The sequence below is a fragment of the Sminthopsis crassicaudata genome, chromosome 6, assembly GCF_048593235.1.
Source record: "Sminthopsis crassicaudata isolate SCR6 chromosome 6, ASM4859323v1, whole genome shotgun sequence".
Classification (NCBI taxonomy): domain Eukaryota; kingdom Metazoa; phylum Chordata; class Mammalia; order Dasyuromorphia; family Dasyuridae; genus Sminthopsis; species Sminthopsis crassicaudata.
The window spans coordinates 162,199,194-162,226,128 of record NC_133622.1 but is presented as its reverse complement, the minus strand read 5'-3'; the positions used below and the strand labels follow the sequence as shown (position 1 = coordinate 162,226,128).

General features: G+C 39.4%; 1 protein-coding gene across 3 annotated transcripts; it reads right to left on the bottom strand.

Moving 5' to 3' along the window:
- Positions 1-830: 830 nt before the first annotated feature.
- Positions 831-25,362, bottom strand: NAAA (N-acylethanolamine acid amidase). 3 transcript variants are annotated; one of them, XM_074274616.1, is made up of 11 exons: positions 25,041-25,359; positions 24,251-24,415; positions 23,271-23,397; positions 19,687-19,777; positions 16,478-16,554; positions 15,262-15,434; positions 14,980-15,042; positions 12,589-12,655; positions 12,218-12,246; positions 2,630-2,710; positions 831-1,622 (listed from the first exon to the last, which is right to left on the bottom strand). In XM_074274616.1, the coding sequence occupies exons 1-10, from the start codon at positions 25,298-25,300 to the stop codon at positions 2,641-2,643; spliced, it is 1,122 nt and encodes a 373-aa protein (XP_074130717.1). In that variant the 5' UTR covers positions 25,301-25,359; the 3' UTR covers positions 831-1,622; positions 2,630-2,640. The 3 variants fall into 3 exon arrangements, 2 of the variants coding, with proteins under 2 accessions (XP_074130717.1, XP_074130716.1); XR_012483397.1 differs by lacking the exon at positions 12,218-12,246 and having other exon boundaries at positions 12,557-12,655; positions 25,041-25,362; XM_074274615.1 differs by lacking the exon at positions 12,218-12,246 and having other exon boundaries at positions 2,630-2,734; positions 25,041-25,362.
- Positions 25,363-26,935: the final 1,573 nt, after the last annotated feature.

The window sequence follows — 26,935 nt, the reverse complement described above, 5'->3', positions numbered from 1 at the left end:
CATCCCATTTTCCAAGTTCCAGATTATGTAACCCAAGACTTCTCTAGACATACAGGTCAATCATCATATGGGATTGAACTTTCAGATTGCAATTTTAAATCAATGTCATATACCAGCAGGGCTAGTATAGAGGTTCAAGCTCAGATTAGAATGAAATGAATTTGAAATCTACAAATGGCATTTGTAGATAAAACACTTTTTTTTAAAAATCCAAACACTTTTTAAAAAACGTTGACTTACAACCTGCCATCTGTGGGCAATTGTCAATGTTGTAAAATTACCTATGCATATATCTGGTAAATAAAAACTATTAAAATATTTTTTAATGGTAAGCAATTTGATATAGGGTATACCAAATTTCCTTATATTTTACAGGAAAAAAAATGTTGACTTAATGAGAGCATGAAAAGGATCTTCTTTAAGAACATAGACCTGAATAACAATGATACAACCATCACCATACAAAAACTTCCAGTCAACAAGACACATTGGCTGAGATGGATATAGTAAACATCCACTAAGTCTGAAAGGTACCACCTTCTTCTGACCAGGAAACTCAAGCCTTAGCTCCTTGAACTACTTTCCCAGATTTGTAGGGGGAAACTAACCCAGCCTATATGGCAGAGATGCTGGTAGCTTTTCTCCTACCGTGTGAAATATTCTGGAACCCATTCTTTTTAAAAACTCATTCTGCAAATTAATAGCATCCAGAAATCACTTCTTTCTTGGATTCATAAATGGGCTTTTTCCATCACTAAAATATTCTTTGGAGGCAGTGCGTGAAAACCATAGCTTTCTGACAGATAAAAACAAAGTTAAAAGACACAAAATCTTTATAAAACTTTTATTCAATTGTTCAAAATGATTTATCAATTTGTTGCCCAGCCCAGCAATTGACATAATCATAGTGATGGCTGGGGTAGTACCTTACTATTTAAAAGAAATAAGAAAATAGGTTAGTTTTTTTTTTTAAACTGATTTGAGTCAGGAGAAATTTTAAACAGAACTTACATAAAACATCAGAAATAACAATTAAATAGAAAAATATAATAAAAAATCATGCTTTCATTATCCAAAATATAAGGCATCATACAGGCTCAATATTTGTATCTATTATAATTCTATTTCTTTCCCAAACATCTTGTAGCAGTGGATAGACAGCTGGCCCTGAAGTCAGGAGGATCTGAGTTCAAATGTGACCTCAGACAGAGATCACTTAACACTTTCTAGCTGTGTGACCCTGAGCAAGTCACTTAACCACAATTGTATCAGTGCAAAAAAAAAAAAAAAAAAAAAGGCAAAAAAATTTCATCTTCTTCAGTTGACTTTACAGGAGAATAGCCTAGAGCATGGAGAAGTGGAATCCGCCCATAGCATCCACAACCTGTCTTCTTAGGATCTTCAAATTGGGATAAATAAAATCAGGGAAAATTCTGAAAATCATTTTAACCCCTTTGGGCAGCAGCTATCATCATCCTCTTTATCAACCCTGGTTTTATAGGGTCCCCTTTGGATACAATAGAGCACAGATGTCTCCATATCAGATTACAATACATTCACTTGTGTTTTTTTGGTTTAATTTTCTCATCGCAATGCTAGGAAAATGCAGCTTTTCTTTTCACCTGTTAGAAGAGAAAAGTAAATGGATTTTTAAAAACTCATCTTTCAAAGTATCAAGGATTCAAAGCAAATCAAATTTTAAAAAACACTTGGGATATGGAGGCTTCCCTTAATTTACCATCATTTAAGCACATCAATTAGCACACATTTTGTATCTCAATAATGCCCAAAGAGCTAGTAATTTAAAATTCAGGAATATGCTATGCTTATAGACACAATATCTTTATGCCATAAGCACAGGGAAAACCAAACTTTTGGTGACAGTTCTGTAAATTAAAGAGATGCTATTACTACTAGCTCAGGAATATCATAACATCTCTGTGACCAGCCCCACCCAAGATCTATAAAGTTCTTGGGTAGTCCCAGAAACTCAACATAGACTCTCAGAAACTGTCACCACTTCTCTTGGGTGGAAACACATCAAAGCTGAGAAATTCTGATTCTTAACTGGAAAAACCCAAACACTGAAAGTTAATGCCTTATCCCTGAATTCACAGTGAGTCAGTGACTGAACAAATTTTTCCCCAAGCCAATAATATAAACACGGAAGCTAGTTTTAATGCCATTATCCAAAGTAAACAAAAGTAGTGCAGTAAGTAGCTGGGATGGAATGAGGAAGACCTGAATTCAAATCCATCCTCACTGTTGTGGTTCAATCATTTCAGTCATGTCCAACTCTTTGTGATTTTATTTCAGGTTTTCTTGGCAAAGATAGTGAAGTGGTTTACCATTCCTTCTCCAGTTACATACATAAGTGAGGTGTCCATATCTATTATTATAGTTTAAAAACTTTTTCAATCCAATTTTACAAATATTGAGTGCCTATAATGAGCAGAGATTTGCCGAGAAAGATACAAAGACAACTAGTTCACTCATTAGTTCTGCTCCCAGGGAATTTACAGTCTAGTGGGAGAATAACATTTTCATGTCATCTCATGTCAAAGAGAAATCTCAGCCAGTGAAATAGTGGGCACTTATCTCTGCGGTTTTCTCTTCTGTTTTTACTTACATTTTTTGCCTTCAATTTCTGATCTGAGTCATGTATTTGTCTGGCTTTGCAGCACTCATTACTGTTGTATAAATTGTTAAACTGAAAGAAAAAAGAGAGAAAGGACTGTTCATGTCTATCATCATTCCTGATGAATATAAAAGCAAAGAAATAAGGCAACCATGATCACATAAAGGTCTTCTGGGTGAGAGACCAGACTAGCTATATGTAACATGAATACTTCAAATTCGGGGCCAAAGTCCCTAGAGAAAGAGCTAACATTAGCACACAAGGCATCTCTCCGTATCCTTTGCACATTCAAACATTCAATGATGCTGAAGGGGTTAACTGGTTGGTTCCACCTATTTTTGCACATGCTCATGATACTAACCACCAAATTTGGAATGAGAAGGCTTGGGTTCAAGGACTGGTTGTGATATTAATGTTTATCACATAACATTATTTTTATCTGTATATTCCTATTATAGTTATACACAATTCTTAAGGGAAATTTTATATCTCTAAATGCATCTAAATTACATCAATAAAATAGAGAAAGGGGGCATCTAGTTGGCACAGTGGATAGAACACCAGCCCTGAAGTCAGGGGGACCTGAGTTCAAATGTGCCCTCAGACACTTAACACTTCCCTAGCTGTGTGATCCTGGGGAAGTCACTTAACCCCAATTGCCTCATCAAAATAAATAAACAAACAAACAAATAAATAAATAAGATAAAGAATAGATCAAGAATTGGACATAAACTGAAAAAGCTAAAAAAACAACAAATTAAAAACCACCAATTAAATACAAATTAACAATTTTAAAAACCAAAGGAGAGATTAATAAAAATTGAAAGTAAGAAAACCATTAGACTAATAAATAAAAACAAAAGCTGGTTTTATTTAAAAATTTAAAATAGATAGACCTTTGTTTAATTTGACTTTAAAAAAAGAAGAAAACAAATTACCCAGATCAAAAATGAAAAGAGTGAATTCACCACGAATGAAAAGGAAATTAAAACAACAATTAGGAGCCATTTTGCCCAGTTGTATGCCAATAAATCTGACAATCTGGATGAAATGCATGAATATTTTAAAAAATATAAATTACCCCATTTTAGAAAAAGAAACTGAACAATGAACTTCCAAAGAAAAAATCTTCAGGGCCAGAGGGATTAGATTGCCCAAGATTGGGCAATTTAGAAGGAAATGTTGCTCCGCTAATCCCTCATTAAGATAGGTCCACTTCTCATTGTAATATTCATTCTCTCATTAATCATTAATTAATCAGAGTTGGTTGCCACCCGCAGAAACACTCACTCTCCCAAGGATATATAAACTGTGGGCTCTCCACCCTGATTTGTCTTTGATATTCGAGAATGTCATTAACCCATTTTATTGGCAATATGCTAGCATTATTATTAACTATCCAGAAACCACAATTATAGGGGGGATATTTTTCTGAAAAGTCTGAGTGAGTTACAGCTGTGGTTCTTGCAATGACTGTTCTGGAAAGAAGACACTTAAATCCAGTCTTTCTTGGATGTTTCATTTATAAAACTGAGAAATACTTGGTTGATAATTTCTCACCCCAAAATGATTAGTGAATTTAAAACCTGTGTTTTCTTCCAAAAATAAAGAATAGAAATCAACCAATAAGCATTCAATGAATGCCTACTAAGTGTCAAGTGTCTTCAAGAAGCAGATACTCTATTAGAAGCATAATGTATCTATATAAAAGGTAACTGGAGGCAGGAGGACCTAGAAGAGGCACAAAATTACTCCATTTCTTAAAGGTTTATTTGAAAGAAAAACCAGTGTGTTGTTCAATGCTAACAATCTAACTTGACATTAATTCATGCTATAGATTTTTCAGTAAATACTAACTGCAAGATACTATTTGACATGTTGGGGGGCAGAATAGAAAAGCAAGAGAAGACCCTCCCTCAAAAAGAGGGAGATCCTTGCCTTCTGGGAGCAGCCCCTCACCTGCATCTAATTTGCTAAATGAGAAAAGTCTTTGTGGAAGACAGGAATTTGGAGTGGATCTTGAAGGATGGACAGAATTCCAATCATTGGAAGAAGGGAGCAATATTCCAGGAAGAAAGAGTATGAAGAAAACTTAAGACATGGTTTGGGAAATAAATTTCATTGGAGGCTGTGCTTTAAATCAACCATTAAATCTTTATCAGCCTAGAGGGAAATGTGCTTAAGGAAAATCTCCTGGAGTTAAAAATCAAGATTTATATGTTGTGGCAAGAAGATCCAGGACAAAAGAAGACAAATGGACTTAGTAGGACACAGCATGATTTAGGTAAGAAAAATCATCCATGATGGTGAACAGACAATAGAAAGAAACCAAGGAGATAAGGATAAAACGTCAGATGTTCAATAGTAGTAATGCAATTCAACAAATATTTATTAAGTATCTACTACATGTAACTATGCATGTATCACCAAGCTGGTGATACAAAGACAAAAATGCAGCAGATTACTGTTCTCAAGTGCTTACGTTATCATTATACCAAATGAGAGTGGAAATGATTAAATGTACAAAAACAAGTTCAAATTATACGCAGAGTGAATAAAAAAATAATTTTAGGAAAGACAACATGGAAGAGGAAGAGCAACTGAGCCAAACCTAGAAGGATGTTGGAAAGTCTAAGAGGAAAATAGCATTCCAATTAAAGAAATCATTCCAGGAAATTAACTTTCTTTAAGACTTGTTTCCTTGTTATTTTTTGTATACCCACCAGCTAGTACAGTATATATCAGGCATTTAATAAAATGCTTAATGAGTTTAATTAATTTCATCATAGAGGCAATTGGGAGTCATTGAAGCTTCTTGAGTAGGGAAGTGACATGATCAAATCTGTGCTTTAAAAATTTATTTTAGCCGTTATATAAAAGATGAATGAAAGAAGAGAGAGAGGAAAAGCTAGAAGACAATTAGGTTACTATTAATGTGGTACAGGTGAGAAGCAATGAGGGCCTGAATAGGTTTGTGAATGCATGAAGAAGGAGAATGGACCAAAGATAGAATTTGTGAGGCTACAATTGACAGGATTTGGCAACTGATTAGATATGGGGGGAAGATTTTGAAGGTGTGTAGGTGATACTCTCAACAGAAATAGGAAGAGTGATAAGTTTGTTTAAGACAATGAGTAAATCTTTTCAAACATGTGTTTCTGATGCCATCCATGGCCAGGAAGGCATTGGCCATGAGGCAGTTGGTCATATGCTACTGGAGTGAGAGAGAAAGATCAAGGCTATGAGTCACCTTTATAGCAAAAATGAAATTAATGATATAGCTTATGGAAGCTGATGAGATCCCTAAAAGAATGAAGAGAGGAAAAGGATGCAAGATAGAATTAGGGAAGATTTTCACACTTAGGAATGGAGTATGGATGATTACCCAGCAAAAGCAAACAAAAAAACAAAAAAACTGAGAAAGAATGGCCAGAGGTAGGAGAACAGGAGAGGGCATTATTAAAAAAGATGGAAAAAAAAAAGATATCCAAGAAGAATGAATGATCAGTAATGTAAAATGCTGCAAAGAGCTCACAAAGGATGGAGACTGAGAAAATGACATTGGATTTACCAATTAAGAGATCCTTGATAATACTAGAGAAGGCAAGATGGAGTCATGTTGAAGAGGTCAAAAGAGATAGCCCAAGACGCAAATGATTAACAGAGAATGCTGGTTAGAAGAGGTCAAAGGAGATAACCTGAGACACAAATGATTAATAGAATTTAACATCCTTAAGAGAAATTCCTGTCTCATACAAAGTTCAAAGGATTTACAAGTCTCTTCAGGATTTTCTTTCTTATACACACTTCCCTATATTTGAAGGAAGCAGAAAAATCTTTTGCAAATACAAACTCTGTTTTATGATTCTTTTCGTGTATAAAATGAACTTCCAAAATTCTATTCCTCACACTAGCTTTTCTCTGTCTTTTGCCCACCTAGTCGGCGGCTTCCCTATCCTGGCAATTTGGCCTTTCTCCCTGGAGGCTAATTGCCCCCTCAGTGTCCCTTTCCTAATCAATAAAGATTTTGTTTTATCACAGCATTGAGTAAGTGAATTCATTGGATAACAAATCTGGCCTTGGTACTTTGGAGGGAAGAAGAGGAGGAGAGATAGAGAAACTGACAACCACAAAGACCCAGCTGACCCATCTCTGCCTTAGTTTACCACGCTTCTCATTTGTCTTCTTCAATGTCATAATTAAGTGCAGAAGTCAGATGGGAAAGGGTTAAGAAATGAATAATAGGGAAGAAAATAAAGACAAGTGCAAAGTCATATTCTGTGATTGATAACAAATAACTATAATTCATGACACACCACCACTTTTTTTTCTAAAGATTTCTCTTGTTCCCTAAAATAAGCATGAAATCTTTCCTCCCAACATAGGTAAAAACATTTCTTGACTTAGCTATTCTCAATAGTACTAATGTCCCCTTTAACTTTGGGGGGGAACCTTGAAACTGCATCTCCCTTTGGGGGAGATCCTGAGTCTCAAACAATCCCAGACCCTAGGAGGGGCAACACCCTTCCCAAGATGAGTAATCTCATTCAATTAGAAATCTTAGGCATAAGTCAACATCCTCTATTGAGTGGCTCAAACTCCCAGTTAAGTAATCTCATTCAATTATGAATTTGAGTTGAAAATCAGTCTCTCAGATTCATCCAAAGATCAGAAAAGCCTCAACCTCAAAAGGCTAATAAAAGGCGACTCTGAAGCCCGAATCTTTGCCAAATTCCTAAACAGGACCCTGCCCACTAAGAAAGCTGTCTTCTTACTGAAAATAAATCCTCTTTTGCCAGAGACTTCAGGTTTGTGAATTCTTTCCTAAAAAAACTGTGACATCGACCAAAGGAGATCTCTTACTCTCAATTTGGTGGCCCAGTACGAGGATCCCCAAGAACCTGGCCATGGTCAACCCTTTTCTTATTGTATATTCTTATAGCTAGGACATCCAAAAATTCCCAGGGAAAATCTGGGTTGTTGGAGCTCCACACTCCAGCAGAATTCTCTCAGAATTCCCCTGAAAGGGAAATTCCCGTGTTTTCTGCCCAAAAATCCCCTTAATCAGGGAGCGTTTTGTCATCTCTCTCTTCATCTCTAGGAATGCCTAAATGAAGGAAGAGGCGCTATAGAATCTGGGAATCTAAGGCTTGTGGCAAAATGGGACATAATTACCTTGATCCCTAAAGATTTTCCCTTAAAAAGTCTCTTAAAAAACAGAGACAAATTCAGCTTGAAAGATCTCAAAACTAAAAAGCTTAAATTAAAACAGCACTGCAGGATGCTGCTTAAATTTGCTAGAGGGAAATCAAACTCCCTCCTTCCTCTAGGAACACCAGAGCCCTCCTCTGCACCCCTATGCAGTCCTTATCAGGAGGCTTCTGAACCCCTTCCAGAACAGGACCTTAAGTCCTACAACATATTTTTAACTCTCTCCCCCTCACCTGAATCAGATCCTGAGACTTCGCAGTCCCTATTCCTCAATCCCTCAGATACATGGAGTGGGATTCCTTTTTCTCCTTCTCAGGACACTAATTTTAACCTCTGCCCCCTGGGAGAAGCAGCAGACTGTTAGGGACACTCAGAGCAGAGGTGTCTTTCAATGTCATATCCCTCCCAGACTAAGGAAAAACCTGGCCATTACTCTGAGGACCCCACCTTGCTTTTTGAGGGGTCTAAGGCCAACACCCTCCTTGATCTGTCCTGGGGAGATGTTAATATTAAACGATCTGCCCCAGATATTCGGAGGAAGCTGCAGAAGTCAGTTTTGAATCCTCAAATTTCTCCCTCTCAGCTGCTAGAAACAGCTCTTGGAGTCTTTAATGACTGGGATCAAACTCCAGCAGAGGAGAGAGAACACAGAACCACCAGTGTCTTGGCCGCTGACATTTCCAGGAACCACAGAGGTTGGTGCTTTAGGTGTCATGGAAGCTGTCTGAGGAGACTCCCCAGTCCTTGTCCTTAGTTTGAGCAGGAGGAGAGACTGCCTACAGGGGACAAGCTGGCCCCCCAATTCCTTGTCCTGTGGCAGAAGTTTGGGGCTTGGTCAAGCTCTCCCTCACTCCCCCACAACAGCGGAACCCTGGCTGTTCCCGGATGTGGCCAGTAGGACCACTGAATTTCTTTGCTATGGGGACTTCTTCCTTCTCACTCTGTCACTGTGGTCTCTCTTACCCCTCTCTCCATAGAGTGGGGATTGCAGGGGAGACTTAAGAACTTCCTTGAGACCTCTCCTCTGCCTGGCCAGCTTGGTGACCTGTCATTTAAACACTGGTTTCTTATGATTCCCTTCTGTCCTGCTCCCTTATTGGGGCATGGTTTAATGGTGAAATTGAGGACCCAATTTTCTCTTCTCAGACTTCCAGATGGTCTTTCTGTGCTGCTTTCAAAGCTTCTCTCTGAAACCTGGGAGAAAATAGATTTCTCCCATCCAGCCCTAGTCAGGAATGAGAAATTTCTTAAGTACAAACTTTTAGCTAGAGAGTTAAAAGATTTGGAGCTCTTTAACTGCAGTTTTATCTTTATTTGCAGCCCAACAGGCAGAACCACACCCTGGGCGATCCCACCACCAGCACCTATTTCTCAAAGAAGCTGGACTCAGGATGGCCCTCCTGCCACAGAGCCGTGGCTCTGAAGAAGCTCAAAACTAACTTTGGGACAGCCACTGAAGGTTCTAACCCCCACCAGGTTCAGAGCAAGGCACCCGACCTGACGCTCCCGGTGTGTCCCACTCTTAATCCTGCCACTCTGCTCCCTGATAACACTCAGTCAGGAGACATTATTCATAATTGTGAGGAAGCTTTAAATTCTGTTTACTCCAGCTGACCTGACATTAGGGAATTTCCCCTAGACAACCCAGATGGTGAATGCTTTACAGATGGGTGGAGCTTTCTTGAAAATGGGGAGAGAAAGGCAGGTTATTCTGTGGTGACCCTCAATGGCACCCTGGAAGCTAAGTCATTGCCCCTGGGACTTCTGCCCAGAAAGCTGAACTCATTGCCCTAACCAGAGCTTTGGAACTGGGGAAGGGAATGAGAGTGAACAGTTATAAGAACTCCAATATGCTTTTCATATTTTGTATCTCACAGGGCTATATGGAAAGAAAGGGAACTTTTGACAGCAAAGAACTTTCCTATTAAATATATAGGAGAAATCCTACTGCTATTACAAACTGTCCACAAATCCAGAGAGGTTTCAGTCACGTTTTGTAAAGGACACCAGAAAGAAGATTCACTCCTGGCTTTGATCCCACTCCCTGATTCTTATACCCCCTCTTAAAGCCCACCAGAACAAACACTCTTAAGCCAACTTTTAGCTCTTAAACCTCCCCCTCTCCTGAAGCCTGTTCAGAGAATGGGCACATACCCAAGGGAGATTAGTCTCAAGTTGCTTTTTGATCTTTGTTGACACCTCGACTAACTGGATAGAAGCTTTTTCCTGCAGGACTGAGAAGACTAAGAAGGTAGCAATGTGCTTGCTAAAAGAAAGCATACCTCGCCTAAGCCTGCCTAACTCCTTGCAGAGCGACAAATCGTCCAGCTTTTACTTCTCAGGTATTTCAGAAAGAAAAGAAGGGTGAAATTGTCTGTGTTCCCCTTTCTCTCACTATAATCTCCTTCCTTACTTTTTCTCACTCCAAGGATGAGAACTTTGCTCCTGGCATTTTCTCCTGGCTTTTCTTGATGTCATTCTATGGCCCCCACCAGCAGTTAATTCCTTCTTAGCCTTTCAGCTAGGGAACTCCATGGATAATGGAGGCATTCAAGATTGTTGGATTGTTTATCCCTGACCATGGCAACTTTAATTCCCCCGACTCCTGACTCCTCCTCTTATAGCTCCCAGGAAAATAAATTCTGAAAACGACCTGCACATGTGCCCTTTGCAGGGTCTTCAAACAGCTTTGTTAACACCTGTATTAACTGGGAAAAATCCTTCCCTTGTAAGGCTCTAGGGTATTTCCTGGGAGAGATCACACTCACTGAAGGGCACATGTTATGTCCATTGCCCCTACACTCCGTTGAGGAAACAAAAGCAAGAATTTGGGAAAAACATTCTTTGGTATCTATGCTAGGAAAGCTGTTAGGATGAGAGGCATTCATGATAGCCTCATCTTCCCCCAGCCTTCCTCTGGGTAGGTTTTTGGTCCTTGGTTTCCGTCCCTAGTAGCCTCCATATTAACTATACTTGTGTTTACTCTTTCTCTTTTACTCATATTTAGTCCTTTTAGTATATTTTTAATATACTTGTGAGAGTTGTTTCTTCCAGATTCTGAGTGATGAAATTCCAAACCCTTGGTCAACCTGAAATCACCTGAGACCTGATTTTGACATTCAGCACCAGAGGCTGCTGCTGTAGCCAAAAGTCACTCATCCCCCCTTTTCAGTCCGGATCCCACTAGGCAGGGCCAGCTATATACCCCCTGTCAGCCTGAAGCAACTACAGAAGATGAGATCTTTGTCTTGTTACCCCAAATGAATTTGGGGGACTGCTTGAGGGGGGGGGGAATGATGTAAATTATATCCTCTCTAAGCCCTGAAACTGCATCCCCCTTTAGGGGGAATTCCTGAGTCTCAAACTCTCCCAGAGCCTGGGAGGCACCACACTGTTCCCAAGATAAGTAATCTCATTCAGTTGGAAATCTCGGCCTGGGTCATAGTCCACATCCTTCACTGAGTGGCTCAAACTCCCAATTAAGTAATCTCATTCAATTTTGTTTTAAATTGAATTGAAAATCAGTCTCTCAGATTCATCCAAAGATCAGAAAAGCCTCAAATCTCAAAAAGCTAATAAAAGGCGACTCTGAACCCGGAATCTTTGCCAAATTCCTAAACAGGACCCTGCCCACTAAGAAAGCTTTCTTCTTACTGAAAATAAATTCTCTTTTGCCACACAGACTTTGGGTTTGAGAATTCTTTCCCAAAGACCCTGCAACATCAACCAGAGGGAATCTCTTACCCTCAAGCCTCACATCTCATCAGTACAATGAGCCAAGCTAATTCTTTTTTTTTTTTTTTGCAGCCAGGATCCTTTATTTTCTCCTTCAAAGTCTTGTCTCTTTTCCTGGGCCTGGTTAGCTTTTTTTTTTTTTTTTCTTAAGTTGTCATTTTTTAAATTAATTTTATAATTATAACATTTTTGACAGTACATATACATAGGTAATTATTTACAACATTATCCCTTGTACTCCCTTTTGTTCCGAATTTTTCCCCTCCTTCCCTCCACCCCCTCCCCTAGATGAACCAAGCTAATTCTGAAGGATTTATGAAGAAAATTTTATCCATTTTCAGAGAAAGAACTAATGGAACCTGAATGCAGATCAAAGCAAACTTTTTATAAACTTTATTTTTCTTGGGTTTTTATTGTTTTGTTTTCACAACATGACTAATATGGAAATGTTTTCCATAACTGCACATGTGTAATCTATTATGAAATTGTTTGCCTTCTCAATGAAGGAGGGAATCTGAAAAACTCAAAATTTTATAAAAATCTTAAAAATGGTTTTTACATATAATTTGGAGGAAAACAAAATATTAAATTAAAAAACAGACATTCTTAATGAATGACATTAAAGGTACTTACTTGTTCAGAACTGGAATCACTGACAAAACCTGCATTTAAAATTAAAAAAAATCCTATTATACACAAATCCTTTGAAACAAAACTAAAATATAAGTAGGACAAGAAGAGGATTGACATGACAGTAATTAGACATGGAGGAGAAGTGAATTCTTTCATCTAAACAAGTCCAGAAATTATCAACCCCCTTCATTAAAAATAAAAAGTAAAAATGCTTCAGGTAAGTAACATTCCAACAAAATTTTTTTCAGTCTCTGATAACCAAATATAATTTGCTACAACAAATCTTTTCATCCTGATGCACTATTTTATTATATAAATATATTTCTGAATAATGTATACAAAAATTTCAAACAAAAACTATCTTAAAGTACCTTAAAAAGTGTGTCCAAGTTGATATTTCCCTGTCCAGTTGAATTAAGGGCCTTGATAGCAGGGGTTCTGTGAAGGAAATCATTGAATGTTAATTTACAGACCCTCTGATGTACATTTGAGATACAACAAATCACAAAATTACAAAATTTATAGTGGAAAAGGACATACAAGAGAATTTAATAAAATCTAAAATAGAATGCCCACTATATCTGTTGTTTGTCCTTCATTCTCAAAGAGGACCATGACATCATGGAGGTGATACCAGGACATGTTAGTGAATTGGATTTAAGTGAGAGAGGGCTGTGCAAGGTTACCTCCCTCATTTTCCCTTCCAGAAGTATTCTGGGTCCAGTGGCAAAATGTAGATCAAGATGACTAGAGATGGCTCTGGATAAATGGGAAACCTATCCTAATTACTTTATTCTGGATACTCTTTAGTTTATCCATGTTCTTAAAGTCTGGCACTTAGAGAACTGAACACAGTATTTCAGAAGTAGTCTGATGAGGGCAGACTATAACAGAGGTCTCTCACCTCTTTAATCCTGGCAATTTTTCCTTTCTAAATACCACCCAGAATTGTATTACCTTTTCCTGCTGCTACAACAGTAATGTAAACTAATACTGAGCATGCAATCCACTAACATCTCTTTTCCATTCCTCCTGCTTTCTACAGCTGGGTTTCAATTAGTGTGAATCATGAATATACTTAAGGAACTGATTTTTGGACCCAAATGTATGACTTTGCATTTTAATGTCTATTCAATTTTACCCATTTAGAGTCAATTCAATGTTTTGTGCATCAAAAAAAATTTTTTTGACTCCAGGATCTTGATCTTGTCAGCAAGGATATTTGAAATCTCTCCAATCTGTATCATCTACAAAGTTGCTAAACATGCCATCTGTACCTTTATTTAAATCATCAATGAAAATGTTAAATAACACAAGACTAAGTTCAGTTTCCTGGAGTATTCTACTATAAAGCAGTTACTATAAAGTACCTCCTCTACTCTGTGCTAGGGACATGGCTAGAGTTGGAGACACAAAGAAAAAATGGCATAGTCTCTGCTCTCAAGGAGAGCATATTCTATCACTGGAAACAACATATATGTATATATGTATATATTGAATAAATATATATTGAAAAACTACAAAGTAATACAAGATATTTAGGGAGAGCACTAAAAGTAGAGATTACAGAAAAGGTCTCTTGTTTAGGAGATGGCCCTCAAAGAAAGATAAGGATCCTATGACATGGAAGTGAGGAAAAGCATTCCAGCCATGGAGGATGGCTGGCTGAAAGGCACAGAAACAGGAATGGAGAATTAGGTATGAGAAACAGAGAGGAGATCAGTTTGACTAGACCACAGAGTCGCCATAGGTCTTTTGATCCATAGGATCCACAGGTCGAGTTTACTGTTGGGGGAGAAGAGAGGAGGAAATCTGTAAATCTGAGCCAAATAAAAAATTATATCTTTATTTCAGTATAATTGGTATCTTTGTTATCTTAGGTTTTTTTTAGTTTATACATTTAACAACATTATTCTGAGGAGTCCATAAGTTTCACCAAATTGCTAAAGGGGTCCGTAATACATTAAAAAAAAAAAAGGCTGAGCCCTAGATGTAGCGTATGGGAAGGGGAGTACTGTATAATGATGCTGGGAAGATAGGATGACGTCTGAAACAACAGGGAACCAATGGAGTTTATTAAATTATAGAATGTAACAGCTGGTTTTGCAGTTAAGAAGAATGACTTTAACAGCTGTATGGAGGGAAAGACTGAAATAGGAAGGGACCTGAAGCTGGGAGATCCATGTAGAGATCCCACAATAACCAAGAAAGAGACGGGGAAGACCTGAACTAAGGTGGCAGCTATGGGAGTAGAGAGAAGGGGTCAAATCCAAGAGATATTTTATAGGTCAAATAGTAAGATTTGGCAACAGATTGGCTCTGTGGGGTAAGAGAGATGGAAATAGAATATAATGCTCAAGTTATGAACCTGGGAGGTTAAAGAGATGGTGATATCTCTGACAGAAATGGGGAAATTCAGCAGAAAGGAGAATTTTTTGAGGAAGAGGACTTACAGATTTCACTTCCAAGTTGACATGAAATAACTAATCTTACCTACTTATTGAGTTGTACTTCCACCAACTAATCTCCCTATTGCGTTTCTCAGCAAGGCTAGACATTCCTTTAATGAAATGGCTGCTCCTGAGGCTACCTTTTCAATATCATTCTTAATATAACCATAGCATCATCAAAAAAAGCCAAACAAATTCCTGGGAAGACAGGTTTCTCATTTTCTCTGGCTTTCCAAGCTGCTGGATGAGAGGCTCATCCTTTTTAATAGAGAAAAAGAACCTCAGTCCCAATCACTGAAGATATGTATGTACCTTCGGTCATCCCACTCGGGAACTGGTTTCCAGTGATCGTAATTTGTCTCAACTCGAAACCACCTACAACAAAAGACATAAAAGCAGATCCTGAGAAAATAGTCCTATGTTTGCCTTGTAGAAACATAATTTTTTTTAATCAAAATTTCACATAAATATTAAATAAAATATTTATATTTGATATTTAAAGGTAAAAATATGTTTATCTGTACTCCCTATGAATTTGACTGATTCACAGATATCAGGTGTCAGCAGATAGAGGAAATGCCTAATTCTACTTACTCTCCATTTGTGGGATCCAGAGGCCAGATATCTGCTGGACTTTGTCTATTTCTTGTGATGACCACTCCCTCCTTGGGAGACACGCCTCCCACAATATAATAAACATCTGCAACAATGGGTGTTTTGGCCAGTTTGATCACAGCAGCTTCAAAGTTCTCAGCTTCTTCCAGGGTCTAAGCAAAAAAAGATAAATGAAAACCATCAATTTTGCACAAACAGGTGACAGAAATGTTTGCAAAATAGAACAATATTTGGTTTATTTGTTTTTTATTACAAACTTAATGATACGAAATTTGGTCTTGCCAGACATTCACAGAAAAGGAATAAAACAATAGGTTTTATATTATAAACATGCAATTACATGAAGTCATCCTTAAGAGGTACAAGGAAAATTCATGAAAGAAGCAGATAGGGAGTAAAGAGCCAAAGGGATAGACCACGCCTCCTAGTGACCTTTAAAAATTGGTTCATTGAGTCCAGAAGAGAGATTTGAAGAAGAAATCAGTTCTTGATGATATCTTGATGAAAAAGACATGTTGTTTGTTCTTCGTTCATAAAGAGAACCAATGACATCAGGAGAATGAAATCTTAATTTTCAAGTGAATTGGACTCAAGGGAGTTGGGTTGTGTAAAGTCATCAACCTCACCCTTTCCTCTAGAGTTCTCAAATTCAGTGGCAAGACCTAGCTCAGGACAACTTGCAATGGCTCAGGATGTAGTAGGAGACCTTGGAATTTTTAAATTAAGGTCTTTCCCAAGTCTCAGTTTGTCTGAGAAAACAGCCATTTAGTAATTAAAGATTAGATAAGAATTGAGGCAAAAGATGTTGTGTACCTTAATAAAAGAATCAGTCTGGGAAAATTTCTGGACAAAACAGAAACAAATGCTATTTACAATTAAATAAAATATTTTTATTTAATATGTAAAGAGTAAAAAATATCATTGTTTACCAGTATCTATATGAATTTGATTCACAAGTTTTAAATTGCAAACAATCAAAAATGTTCATGATATTTTGTATGGGTCATATACTTACTACCATCAGGATCTTGTTGAAAATGCCAGCCTTAAAGTTTTCAAAGTAACTGTTTAGATACTTGTTAAATAATATAGCTTCCTTATCTTAATAACATTCATATGAGGTATGGAAAATCAGATTATGAATAGCCGGACAGAAGACAGTTACATGGAGAAGCTCAACAGCAAACATACTTACATTCCTAAGAAGCCAGCTCACAGGAGAGTTTTTTCTGAGAAGAGCTGCCACTGCATTCTCCCACCAAAAACCTTTATCTATAAAATTGGGGAAAGAATATCAGGGCAGGAGCAAAGTTTATTGATCACTACAAAATATAATTGATAAAAATAAATAATAGACAATCCACATTTGCTGCTCAAATAACATTCTTCTAAAAGTCCCCAAATCTAGTTAACTTCTATTTTATTTCCGGAATATACACAGTTAGAAAACTTGGCAGAAGGAATGTGATCAGAGGAAGGAGGAGTCTCAGTCGGTTAAATGTTGGGTAACATCTAGTTTTTGAGCATTAGTTAGGTCTGTGTATTCTAGTAACCAGGATATAAACAATCTCTTTATAGATCTACTAGACAAATACAATTTACTTTTTCATAAGCACAATCCACTTCAAACTGCACATTGTTTTGGGGGTTGTTGTTTTTTGTAGGAGAAATGAAGATAGAGGGATACTGGGAATTCCATTGAGGAAATTTCTATCAAAAAGTCTGCATCTGCTTAGAGTTTCTTAGAATGTATTAGAAATTAAGTGACTTGTCCTGGGTCATGTATATCAGAAGCATTACTTGAATCCAAGTCTTCCTAACTCTGAGAATAGCTTTTGTCCATCATACCTTTCTAGTTCCCCTGGACAAAAAGGCAGAGAGTTGTTTTTTTAAGAATAACTATGATAGCCTCAGAGAAAATTCTAAAGTCAGAGAACCTGGATTCAAATCCCAGCTCTGCTATTTACTACCTGTGTGAACCTGAGTAAGTCATCTTATTATCTGGGCCTCAGTTTACTCAACTGTAAAATGAGGAAATTGAAGAAATAGCTTCAAAGATCCTTCCAGTTCCAAATTTGTGACTTAAACATGATTTTAAAATGCTTGGACTAAAGAATAGAACAAAGTTTAAGTATTTTAAACAAAAAGAAATTATTAATTTAAAAAAATCAATGCTAAGAATTTGGGGAGATACCATACCATCTATATATTCACAACAGATAAGGAGAGGAATACTAGACATAGTCTGAAATGCAAATGTATCACATCTTGGAAAGGATTCAGTTTTGAAAAATTCAAACCAAAGGTGAGTATGATCAATCCTATGAGTTGAGACACAGGAAGCGTGAGAGGTTCTCAAGAGTAAATGTTACTAACAATTGCCATTAATTCTAATGTAGGAGAAAAGAGAAGGAGGGGAAAGCAAGGCTATCTTAAAGAGCTATGTAGGGAGCTCATCAGTGAAATAAGAAAAGGGACACATATAAGAAATAGAAAGGGAAGGTAAAAGACTAGGAAAAAAAGATGGCAAAAAATGTTATTCTAAGGAAGAATAACATTTTTTATGAGTAGATAATGCTAAGACTGAGGAATGGGTTTTGTCTTTAAAGTTATGCTATAGACAAAATCAAGGGCTGGGACAAGAAGAATTAAGAGGGAATTGAAACCTAAAATAAGTAAGTGGAAGTTCTAAGAATACATAGTTTCCCTAAATAAGTTTAAGTTTGAATAAACTACACCCCAGAGTGTAGTTAGGAAAGATCACATGGCAGTGTACATATGACAGATTGCCAATACTGCCAAGAAGGTCAGGGGAAGCAGACTAAGACTTCCTTTCCTTTCAGTGGAAATCTAGACCCAAAGGAGTTTAGATATACTCAATAAAGAAACACAGAGACACAGAAAGAGGAAAGGAGGAGAAAAGAGACAGAGAATCAGAGAGACAAGAGAATGAGGGAGGGAAGAAGGGACAGAGAGAGACAGAGACAAAGAGAATGAGGGAGGGAAGAAGGGACAGAGAGAGACAGAGACAAAGAGAATGAGGGAGGGAAGAAGGGACAGAGAGAGACAGAGACAAAGAGAATGAGGGAGGGAAGAAGGGACAGAGAGAGATAGAGACAAAGAGAATGAGGGGAGGGAAGAAGGGATAGAGACAGAGAGACAAAGAGAATGAGGGAGGGAAGAAGGGACAGAGAGAGACAGAGACAAAGAGAATGAGGGGAGGGAAGAAGGGATAGAGACAGAGAGACAAAGAGAATGAGGAATGGAAGAAGGGATAGAGAGAGACAGAGACAGAGACACATAGAGAGAAGGCAATAACAAAACTATCTCTCCTTTTAATATCTACTGAATAAGCAGCTCTTCCTGGCTCAATGACAAATCCTCTGACACTTTTACCATCAGTAGGACCAAGATACCAATCAGGGCTATATCATCCCAAAGTAAATGGCTATGGGGAATAAAAAGGGGTTGGTAAATCATCTAATAGAGAAAATCCTTCAGCACTGAACAAGGGTAAAGGTATCCCCAGAACTAGACAGGGGATCCTAGCTCAGCTCCATGGACAACCTCATAGGTCTGTCCCTAAATAGGCTCCAAACTAATCACCCACTACAAATAAATATGTAAAAAATAAAATAAAATATAGAACTTACTAGACTAGAAACTTTGATTTCACTTCTTTCAAAAGTTGTATAACCAATGCAACCAAAAAAAATTCTCAGCTCCTCCCCCAACAAAAGTGGGTTAAAAGCTAAACTTAATCTTAAGGGAAAGTCCATCAGGCTTAGGAAACGGAGTTTCTTCCTGTGGTATTTGAGTAGAATTTGTAATAAGACGAGGCCAAATCTATGAATTCATGGGGGTAGGGAATTCTCAGTAACAAGAAGACTTCGACAACACACATTAGCAACTATCATTCAGAATATAATTGTTAGAACAATTTCTAAATCTAAAAAGCATGAATTTTAAAATATATATATATATATATTTTAACTATTTCAATATAATTGGTTTCCTTTGAAATGCTATTTTATTTCATGTACTTAAAAAAATATTACTTTGACAAAAGTTTTTACCAGATGCCAAAGTGCCAAAGACACAGAAATGGTTAAGGACCTTGTCTTAGAAGTTACCTGAGGTGCTAAAAGACAGATTAAGTAAACTGTCCGTGGTCACACAATATTTCAGAGGGCAGAGACTTAAACCTGAGGCCACATCTCTACCCATTCTGCTTTGCTGCCTCTCAGTTTTGTGCCTCTAGCACATGGTATTTCCAAGAAGTGTCCCATTCAAACATTAATTGTCTGGCCATGTTTAACTTCCAAGATTAACTATTTAGAGTGCTAAAGCTGTAGGGAAAATGGTCAATAGCCTAGTAAGATGTGTGAAGGTTTATCTGCTCACCTCGTTCATCACCAGAAATTGTAAACTTCTGTGGACTTTGTCCAGTCCATAAACCTACATAACCAACGAATGTAGTTCCTGTGTACGCAATCTGAAATCAAAGGAAACAAGAAATTATCCTACAATTCTTACCTCAAATCCTATAACAGATTTACTAAGTGTTTCCTTCCTCTCCCCTACTCAGTATCTTTGTGAATTTTAGCTAAAAAATAAAATATAATTCTACCATAGCTTCTAGGGGAGAGGTGATAGCTGTCACCATTTACAAACTTCCATCTATCAGCCTGACTTAAACAGTGCTGAAAGTTAGGTGTGGCAACATGATTTCTTATTCATTATTTATTTCACTCTTATCCATGTGTTAAAAAAGATACCAAAATGGTACCAATTTGAAAGTAAATGACATCCTTTTACCTTAGCCCAAAAATATTATAATAAATTATATATTACATATAAATATAAAATGAATTATAATAAATAATTATGTGATTTGAGATCACAAGGGGATCACAGACATCATACAATCTTACTTTTCAGAGATAAGGAAAAGGAGAACCAGAGGAAGGGAAATGACCAAAATCAACAGGAAATTTGAGATTCAAATCTAGGTTTACCTCAAGCACATCATTTCAGAGAGTAGTACCCATAAATGCCTTAACTTTGTTTGTCTTCATTTTCCTCAGCAATGATTTAGGAATAATACCAATTGCTCTTCTCTCACATTCTCACTGTGAGGAACAAATAAGGAATAATAGGAAGGGTTCCTTGGGGATATAAAATGAGTCCACTTTACTAACAACTCAGAAAGCAGAAAGTTTATTAATTTAGTATACTATATTAGAAGTCAAGAAGTCTAGATTCTACTAATGGATCTCCCTAACTCTCTAAATGTTCTTAGAAAAAAGTTCTACCTTCCGATTTCCAACAGTAAAATAGGGATCACCTAACCTACCATTAACAACATAGAATAGTGGATAGAGCTCTCAGCTTGGAATCAAGAAGACCTCAATTCAAATCCCAACACAGTCAGACACTTATATGTTATGTGATAGAGGGAAATATACGGCTCCTCTAAGCCTCAGTTGGCTCATTTGAAAATTGAATATAATATCTATCTCATAGGATTGCTGTAAGGAACAAATGGGGAGCTAGGTGATACTTCAGTGGATAGAGCACCAGGCCTGCAGATTCATGTTCCTAAGTTCAAATCCTGCCTCAAATATTTACTAGCTGTGTAGCCGTAGGCAAATCACTTAATTATGTTTGCCTCAGTTTCTGTAAAGTGAGCTGGACAAAGGAATGTAAACCGTTCCAGTATTTTTGCTAAGAAAACCCAAAAAAGGGTCACAAAGAGTTGGACACAATTAAAATAACTAAACAAAAAAACAACAAAAAAGAAGAAACAATATAGTATGGGTAAAAGTGCTTTGCAAACCTTTAAGTGTAATGTTAATGTTGACTTATTATTCCTAATTAACTGAAAAACTTTCTGATAGATGGATCATACCAAGTACCCAACTATACATATTAGAGATGTACCCAACTACTCATTAGAGATGTTCCTGAAGTTGCATTGAGTTTTCATGTGTGTGTGTATAGGACCTTGGAATAAAGTCAATACCAAATTCTTATCTGTCATAGTATTATATAATTTTAACATAATTTAGGAAAATAAGTTTTGAGAGAAGGAAGTTCCACATTGTAAACTAGACATAGCAGGTGATTAATAAATGTTCAATAAATGTAGTAGATATAACAGAAAAGCACAACGGCAATCCCATATTTGCAGAGCACAAAAGTTTTAAAAGTCCATGTACATATATTATATCTCTCATAAGAACCCCATGAGGAAGAGTAGATGATATACCCTCATTTTGTTGATTAGGACACTATAGTGAACAGAGATAATAGGAATAATCCAAGATCAAATGGCTAATAAATGGTGGGCCAAAAATTAAAATCCATACTTTTTGACTGGAGTGTTTTTTGGCTCAGCCTTATCACTAGATCACAAATTTCAGAACTAGAATGGCAAAATTTACATAAAGCTTTAAGGTTTGCAAAGCACTTTACAGATATTATCTCAGTTGTGTCCAACTCTTCATGACCTCATTTGGGGTTTTCTTGCCAAAAATACTGGCAAGATTTGCTATTTCCTAAAGAGAGAAATGATTATTTCTCTCATATTAATAATCAATTTATTGAAGTAGGATTAAGATTTTCCCTTAATATTTCTTCCTTCAGAATCTAGCCCCTGTAGGTCATTCAGCTTACCTGAAGAACATTGCTGATGAATGAGATTGCTCCGATCCTCTGGGCACATGTTTTTCAATCTTGGCTGAGATCTTAGCCAACTAGAAGACCTTATAAATAGGATCCAGTCTAGGTAAGATTTTGCCCTCAGAAAATAAGTCCCTGTACTTGAAATCTTCCATTAGAATTTATGATTACCCAGCCAGAGTAATCTGGGTAAATTCTCCAGATTGCTAGAGGTGGCTGAGTCTCATGATTAGGTCACTTTCTCAGCAAAGGGAGTTAAAGACTTTTGGCCTACTTCCTCATTTATGTCCACCTCCTTACTGATTTCTGACCAACAGAGCTGATTTTCCCTAAGGCTTTTTAAGCATTCAATGTTCTCCTGAGGGCACCTTTGGTTTAAAAGAAAAAACCATTGACATTGATCTATTATGTGCTAGTCATAATTAATAAATTGTTAATTATTCAGGAGTGATATTTGTTAGACTTTTCATTTGTTATACTTATCCAGTTCATTTTACAGATGAAGAAACTGAGGCAAACAGGGTCAAGCGACCTGTTCAGGGTCACACAGCTAATAAGTGTCTGAAGCCAGATTTGAATTTAGGAAGATAAGTCTTCCTGACTCTATTTCCTTATTATCCTTATTCTATAGATATAGGTTGTTTGTTTGTCAGCATATTCTCTGTCAGAATGTAGATTCATAGTTAGAAAAAAATTATTTCATTCTTTGTAATTGTGTCCACAGTGACAAGCATGTCCCCAGCATAAAGTAGGCACTTAATAAAAGTTTGTTGATTGATTTTGCTTTGCTCTCAGCACCAAATATGTTATTTGGATTTTAAAAAAAATTCGTTTACAAAAGTATTGACATTTTAACATGAGAAGACTGAAAAACAAAAGTCTTCTTTTTTTCTATTGGATTTTTTTTTTTTTTTTAATCAACAAGACTGGTAAGAGGGCTACTAGTCAATTAGGCTTGTAAGAAAATTACTGCTTCATCTTAATCAATTGATCTGATTGAGGAGGTAAAAGATGACTTTCTGCAATACTATCATCTACCAGTGGTCCTCAAACTTTTTAAATAGGGGCCAGTTCACTCAGATTGTTGGGGGGGGCTGGACTATGGTAAAAACAAAAACTCACACTCTCTGCCCCTCAGCCCATTTGCCGGAACCCGGCTGCTGGTCCTCAGGGGAGGCATCTGGCCCTGGCTGTAGTTTGAGAACCCCTGATCCATTAACTTCTAAGTTCTATACTTAAAGCATATTTGAGCATTGCTCCTCTTACTGTGGATAGTATCTATTCATTCCAGACTCCCACTGTACCTGCCCATTCTTTAGGTACTGCACATCGATTGTCAACTTTTTCAAAAAACTTCCAAATGCATAATCCAAGTTCCGACCATGGTAAATGTTGCCACTGACATCTTGGGCGATGATGCTGGTACAGAATCTGAAAATAAAGTCAAAGATAGGAGAGGGAAATCCCAACATGAGCAAATAAGAAAGCAAAAAATGAGGAAGGAAAAATAACCTCTTCAAGTTTTCTAAAGTAGTTTTTCATAAGCAAACCATCTCTTGCTTCTTCAAAATTGAAAAATGTGATATAAGCCCCGACCACAAATCCTATTTATAACTGTTCAGGCCTTTTGGAAAAAGATTACATTTTTTGCCAAGCTTATATGATTTCCATATACTATAATGTTAAATTTTTCTGGAAAAGGTGCTGGGTCGATTTGCCGTTTCCTTCTCCAGCTCATTTTACAGACAAGGAAACTGAGGCAAACAGGGTAAAGCCAACGTGCCCAGGCTCACCCAAGGCCAGATCTGAGGCTCCTGCCTCTCTCCACTGGGCCTCTGGAATCAGGAAGCCTTGAAGTCAAGGATAGCCTCAGACACTCCGTGTGAGTGGGTAAATCAGCCAACCTCTGTCGGCCTCAGTTTCCTCATCTGTAAAATGGGAATAACAGGATCAATTCTCTCTCACTCGGGGTCTGGTCCCTATATATAAATGCTTGTTCCCTTCCCTTTCCAGGGACCGGTGCCTTGCTCTGCACCCAGGCATTTCATATTTGTTTGTTGCGCTGAAATAGATTCTGCACAACTAGTTACTATTCCTGATAGGGATCTAACTCCTGATACAATACTGTAAACATTCCGTCTCCGTCCCTCTCCTCTCACCTAGGCGGGTTAAAGTTCTGGGTTCCGACACTTCTCAGCCGTGTCCCTCCGCCTGTCTACCTCAGTTCCCACGTCTAGAAAGGGATCAAACTGAAAACGTAAACTTCCGAGGGCCGGACACTCACGCGCTGAACTCGTAGGCGAGGTTGACGAGGATGCCGTCCCCCACGTCCAAGCCCAGGGCGTCGCACATGCCCCGGATCTCGCCCTCGAAGGGCTGCGGCAGGAACCTGTCCATCTCGGCGGCCACGGGCGTGAGCACCTCATGCACCCAGCTAGGGACGACTTCCCTGAAAGAGACAAGCGACATTCCCCTTCTGACAGGGCCTGGGCAGCGCCGCGCTCTCCGGAGGCTCGCGTCTCCCTGGGGGCCGCCGGGCCATGACTTCTGGGAGTCTCAGGACGGGGTCAGACCCCTTCTGAGTGCGGCTCAGACCGCACCCTTCTCCCCGAGAGAAGGCCGCCAGACTGTGAGAGCGCACTTTCTCCTCTCGGGGGACTGGAGCCATCCTCCCACACTGTGTACAGGTGCGCGGGTCAGGGAGCGTCTCCCTTCTACCTGTCACCGCTTGTCGGAAAAATAGCTCGAGTGTTCCCGCCCTTCTGGGAGAGGCTACACCCCGCTGGGCAGGAGCGCAGGAGAAAGCGCTCCACAGTTTGGAGCGGTCCCTAAAGTCTGGGTTGCGCAGACCTCGGGGGGACAAGAAGCCCCCCATTCACAGAGGAGGGGGCTCTCACTGAGGGTACCACAGCCAGCCGCGGGAACCAGAGGCCGGACGCTCTCCTCACCACTTTTGCCCTTGCCCTGCACTGCCAAGATGCAGAGCCGGGGTTCCCTGGCCAGGCCCAGCCCCGCGGGGAGAAGACAGGGGTCCCCCCAGCCCGCCCCCGCCCCCCCACCGGCCCCTCACTGACTCGATGACGGTGGTTAAAGCTGTCCGCAGGAAGCCGGGGTCGAAGTGCCGCAGCACGGGCAGCCAGCGCTGGGTGGCCGCCTGGTCCAGGCTCACGTTAAACCGGGGAGGAGCCGGCCCGGCGGCGGGGCTAGCGGGGCCGGCCGTCCCTCCCGTCCCCAGCAGCAGCAGCAGCAGCGCCAGGAAGAGCGCAAGCCCCCGGGGCTCCCTCCAGCCCGGGCGCGCTCCAGCCCCGGCGCCCCGCGCAGCGGCCCAGCTCATGGCCGAGTCTGTCCCGCTTCCCCCAGCTGGCGGGGGCTACCGGCTCGCAAGGAAGAAGCCGGGCGGGCGGAGGAGGGACCGGGGTGGGGGCGGAGCCATGGGGGTGGGGGAAGAAGGGGCGGGGCGGGGCAGCCACGGGGGGTGGGGGGAAGTGCGAACTCCATCGCTTCTGAAAAAGTTAGTCCCGGGTGCAGGCTAGCCTTTGCTCTCGCGGTGTCCGCTTACATAAATACTATAGCGGATTATGGAGAGCGAGGCGGCCGGGAGCCGGGATCTGGCTGAGCCCTGCAGCTGTGTGACTTTGAGAGACTCAATTAACTTCTCTGTGCGCTGGAGCCGCCGCTCAAAATGCAGCTCAAGATGCGGAGAGGACGTCCGTCCCCTTGGGAGGGGGGGGGGTCTTCACCCTTCTTTTTAAATTTTTTAATTTGGAAGTTAAATGATTTGCCCAAAGTGACAGAGGAAGGTCTGAGACCCTCCTGACGCCAAGGCTGATGCTCCGTCCAAGCCTAGCTGCCTCCCGGGCGTTATTACTGAAATCATGGATCCAGTTCCCATCCTTTTTGCTCCTTGGAAGAAAAGAACAAGCATCTATAAAGCACCTACTATGTGTCAGGCACTGTGACCTCAGAAGATGGAGGTTCTCTCCAATCTACAGCTGAGCGACCCGAAGCCAAGAGGTTAAGTGACCAGGGTCACAGAGCTCCAGGCCCATCCAGCTGCCCCTGCTTACTACGCATCTCTTCTTGGTTAGAGCCTACCGCGGTGGCTGGAGTCTTAAATCTGGACTCGGGGTGACTGACTCAGACTGTGATTCAGACACAACTTTCCTGGGCCCTCTCTGAGTCTCAGCCCCCTCATTTAGGGACATCTACAAGGGTCCCTGCTACAGCAGTCCAAGCGAACTATTTTTCCTAAAAGGAAGCTTTTTTTCCTCCCAAAACTAAACCACTAAAATTTGAAGCAAGCTTTTTACTTATCTAAATAGAAACATCCAGCATAGAATGTTCCTGACGCTGCTTCTGTTTATTCTCACTGTTTATCATGTCAGGATGATGAGTATTAAATGATGAGTAGTAAATTGAGGAGTAAATGATGAGTAAATTGTGGTCTAAACCGAGATGGTTCTGTTCTTTTTCTCTCTCTCCTTCCTTCCCCAAAGTAACCAATGGCGGGTTCGGCAGCAAAGGAATTTGCTACTTAATGCTGTATGGAAACATAGTCTTTATTGATTAGAATGGGAACACCGGAGAGCCGGTGGGCAAAATGGCTGCATGGTACAAAGCCATTTGCAAAGAGAAGATTCCCGTTCTCTCTTTTATGCAGTGATGTAGGGAGGTTCCTGAGAGTGATGTAAATTAAGATAAGGATTCTCTTGTTATCTTTTGGGGACAGACAGAAGTCTCTTCCCTTGCTGGCACATTTGGTCTATCTGAGCAAATTAGAATGGGGGGCTGTAAAACCCTGGCCATCTCAGATAGCCCAAACTAGTTTGACCACATCTTGTATCAAAGATCCAAGTCCCAAAGGAAGTTGGAGATCAAACAAAGAATACCAAAGGGGCTACCGCCCTCGACAAGGAGACACAATATGAACTACAAATATTGAAATCACAGACCCATAGGGCAGTTAAGC

Coding starts and splice junctions, on each gene's coding strand:
- NAAA (XM_074274615.1), bottom strand. CDS start 25,300: ATGAGCTGGGCCGCTGCGCGGGGCGCCGGGGCTGGAGCGCGCCCGGGC. Junction 24,416..25,040: donor GCTTTAACCACCGTCATCGA/GTCAGTGAGGGG, acceptor TGTCTCTTTCAG/GGAAGTCGTCCCTAGCTGGG. Junction 12,656..14,979: donor CCCGAGTGGGATGACCGAAG/GTACATACATAT, acceptor TTTCCTTCACAG/AACCCCTGCTATCAAGGCCC.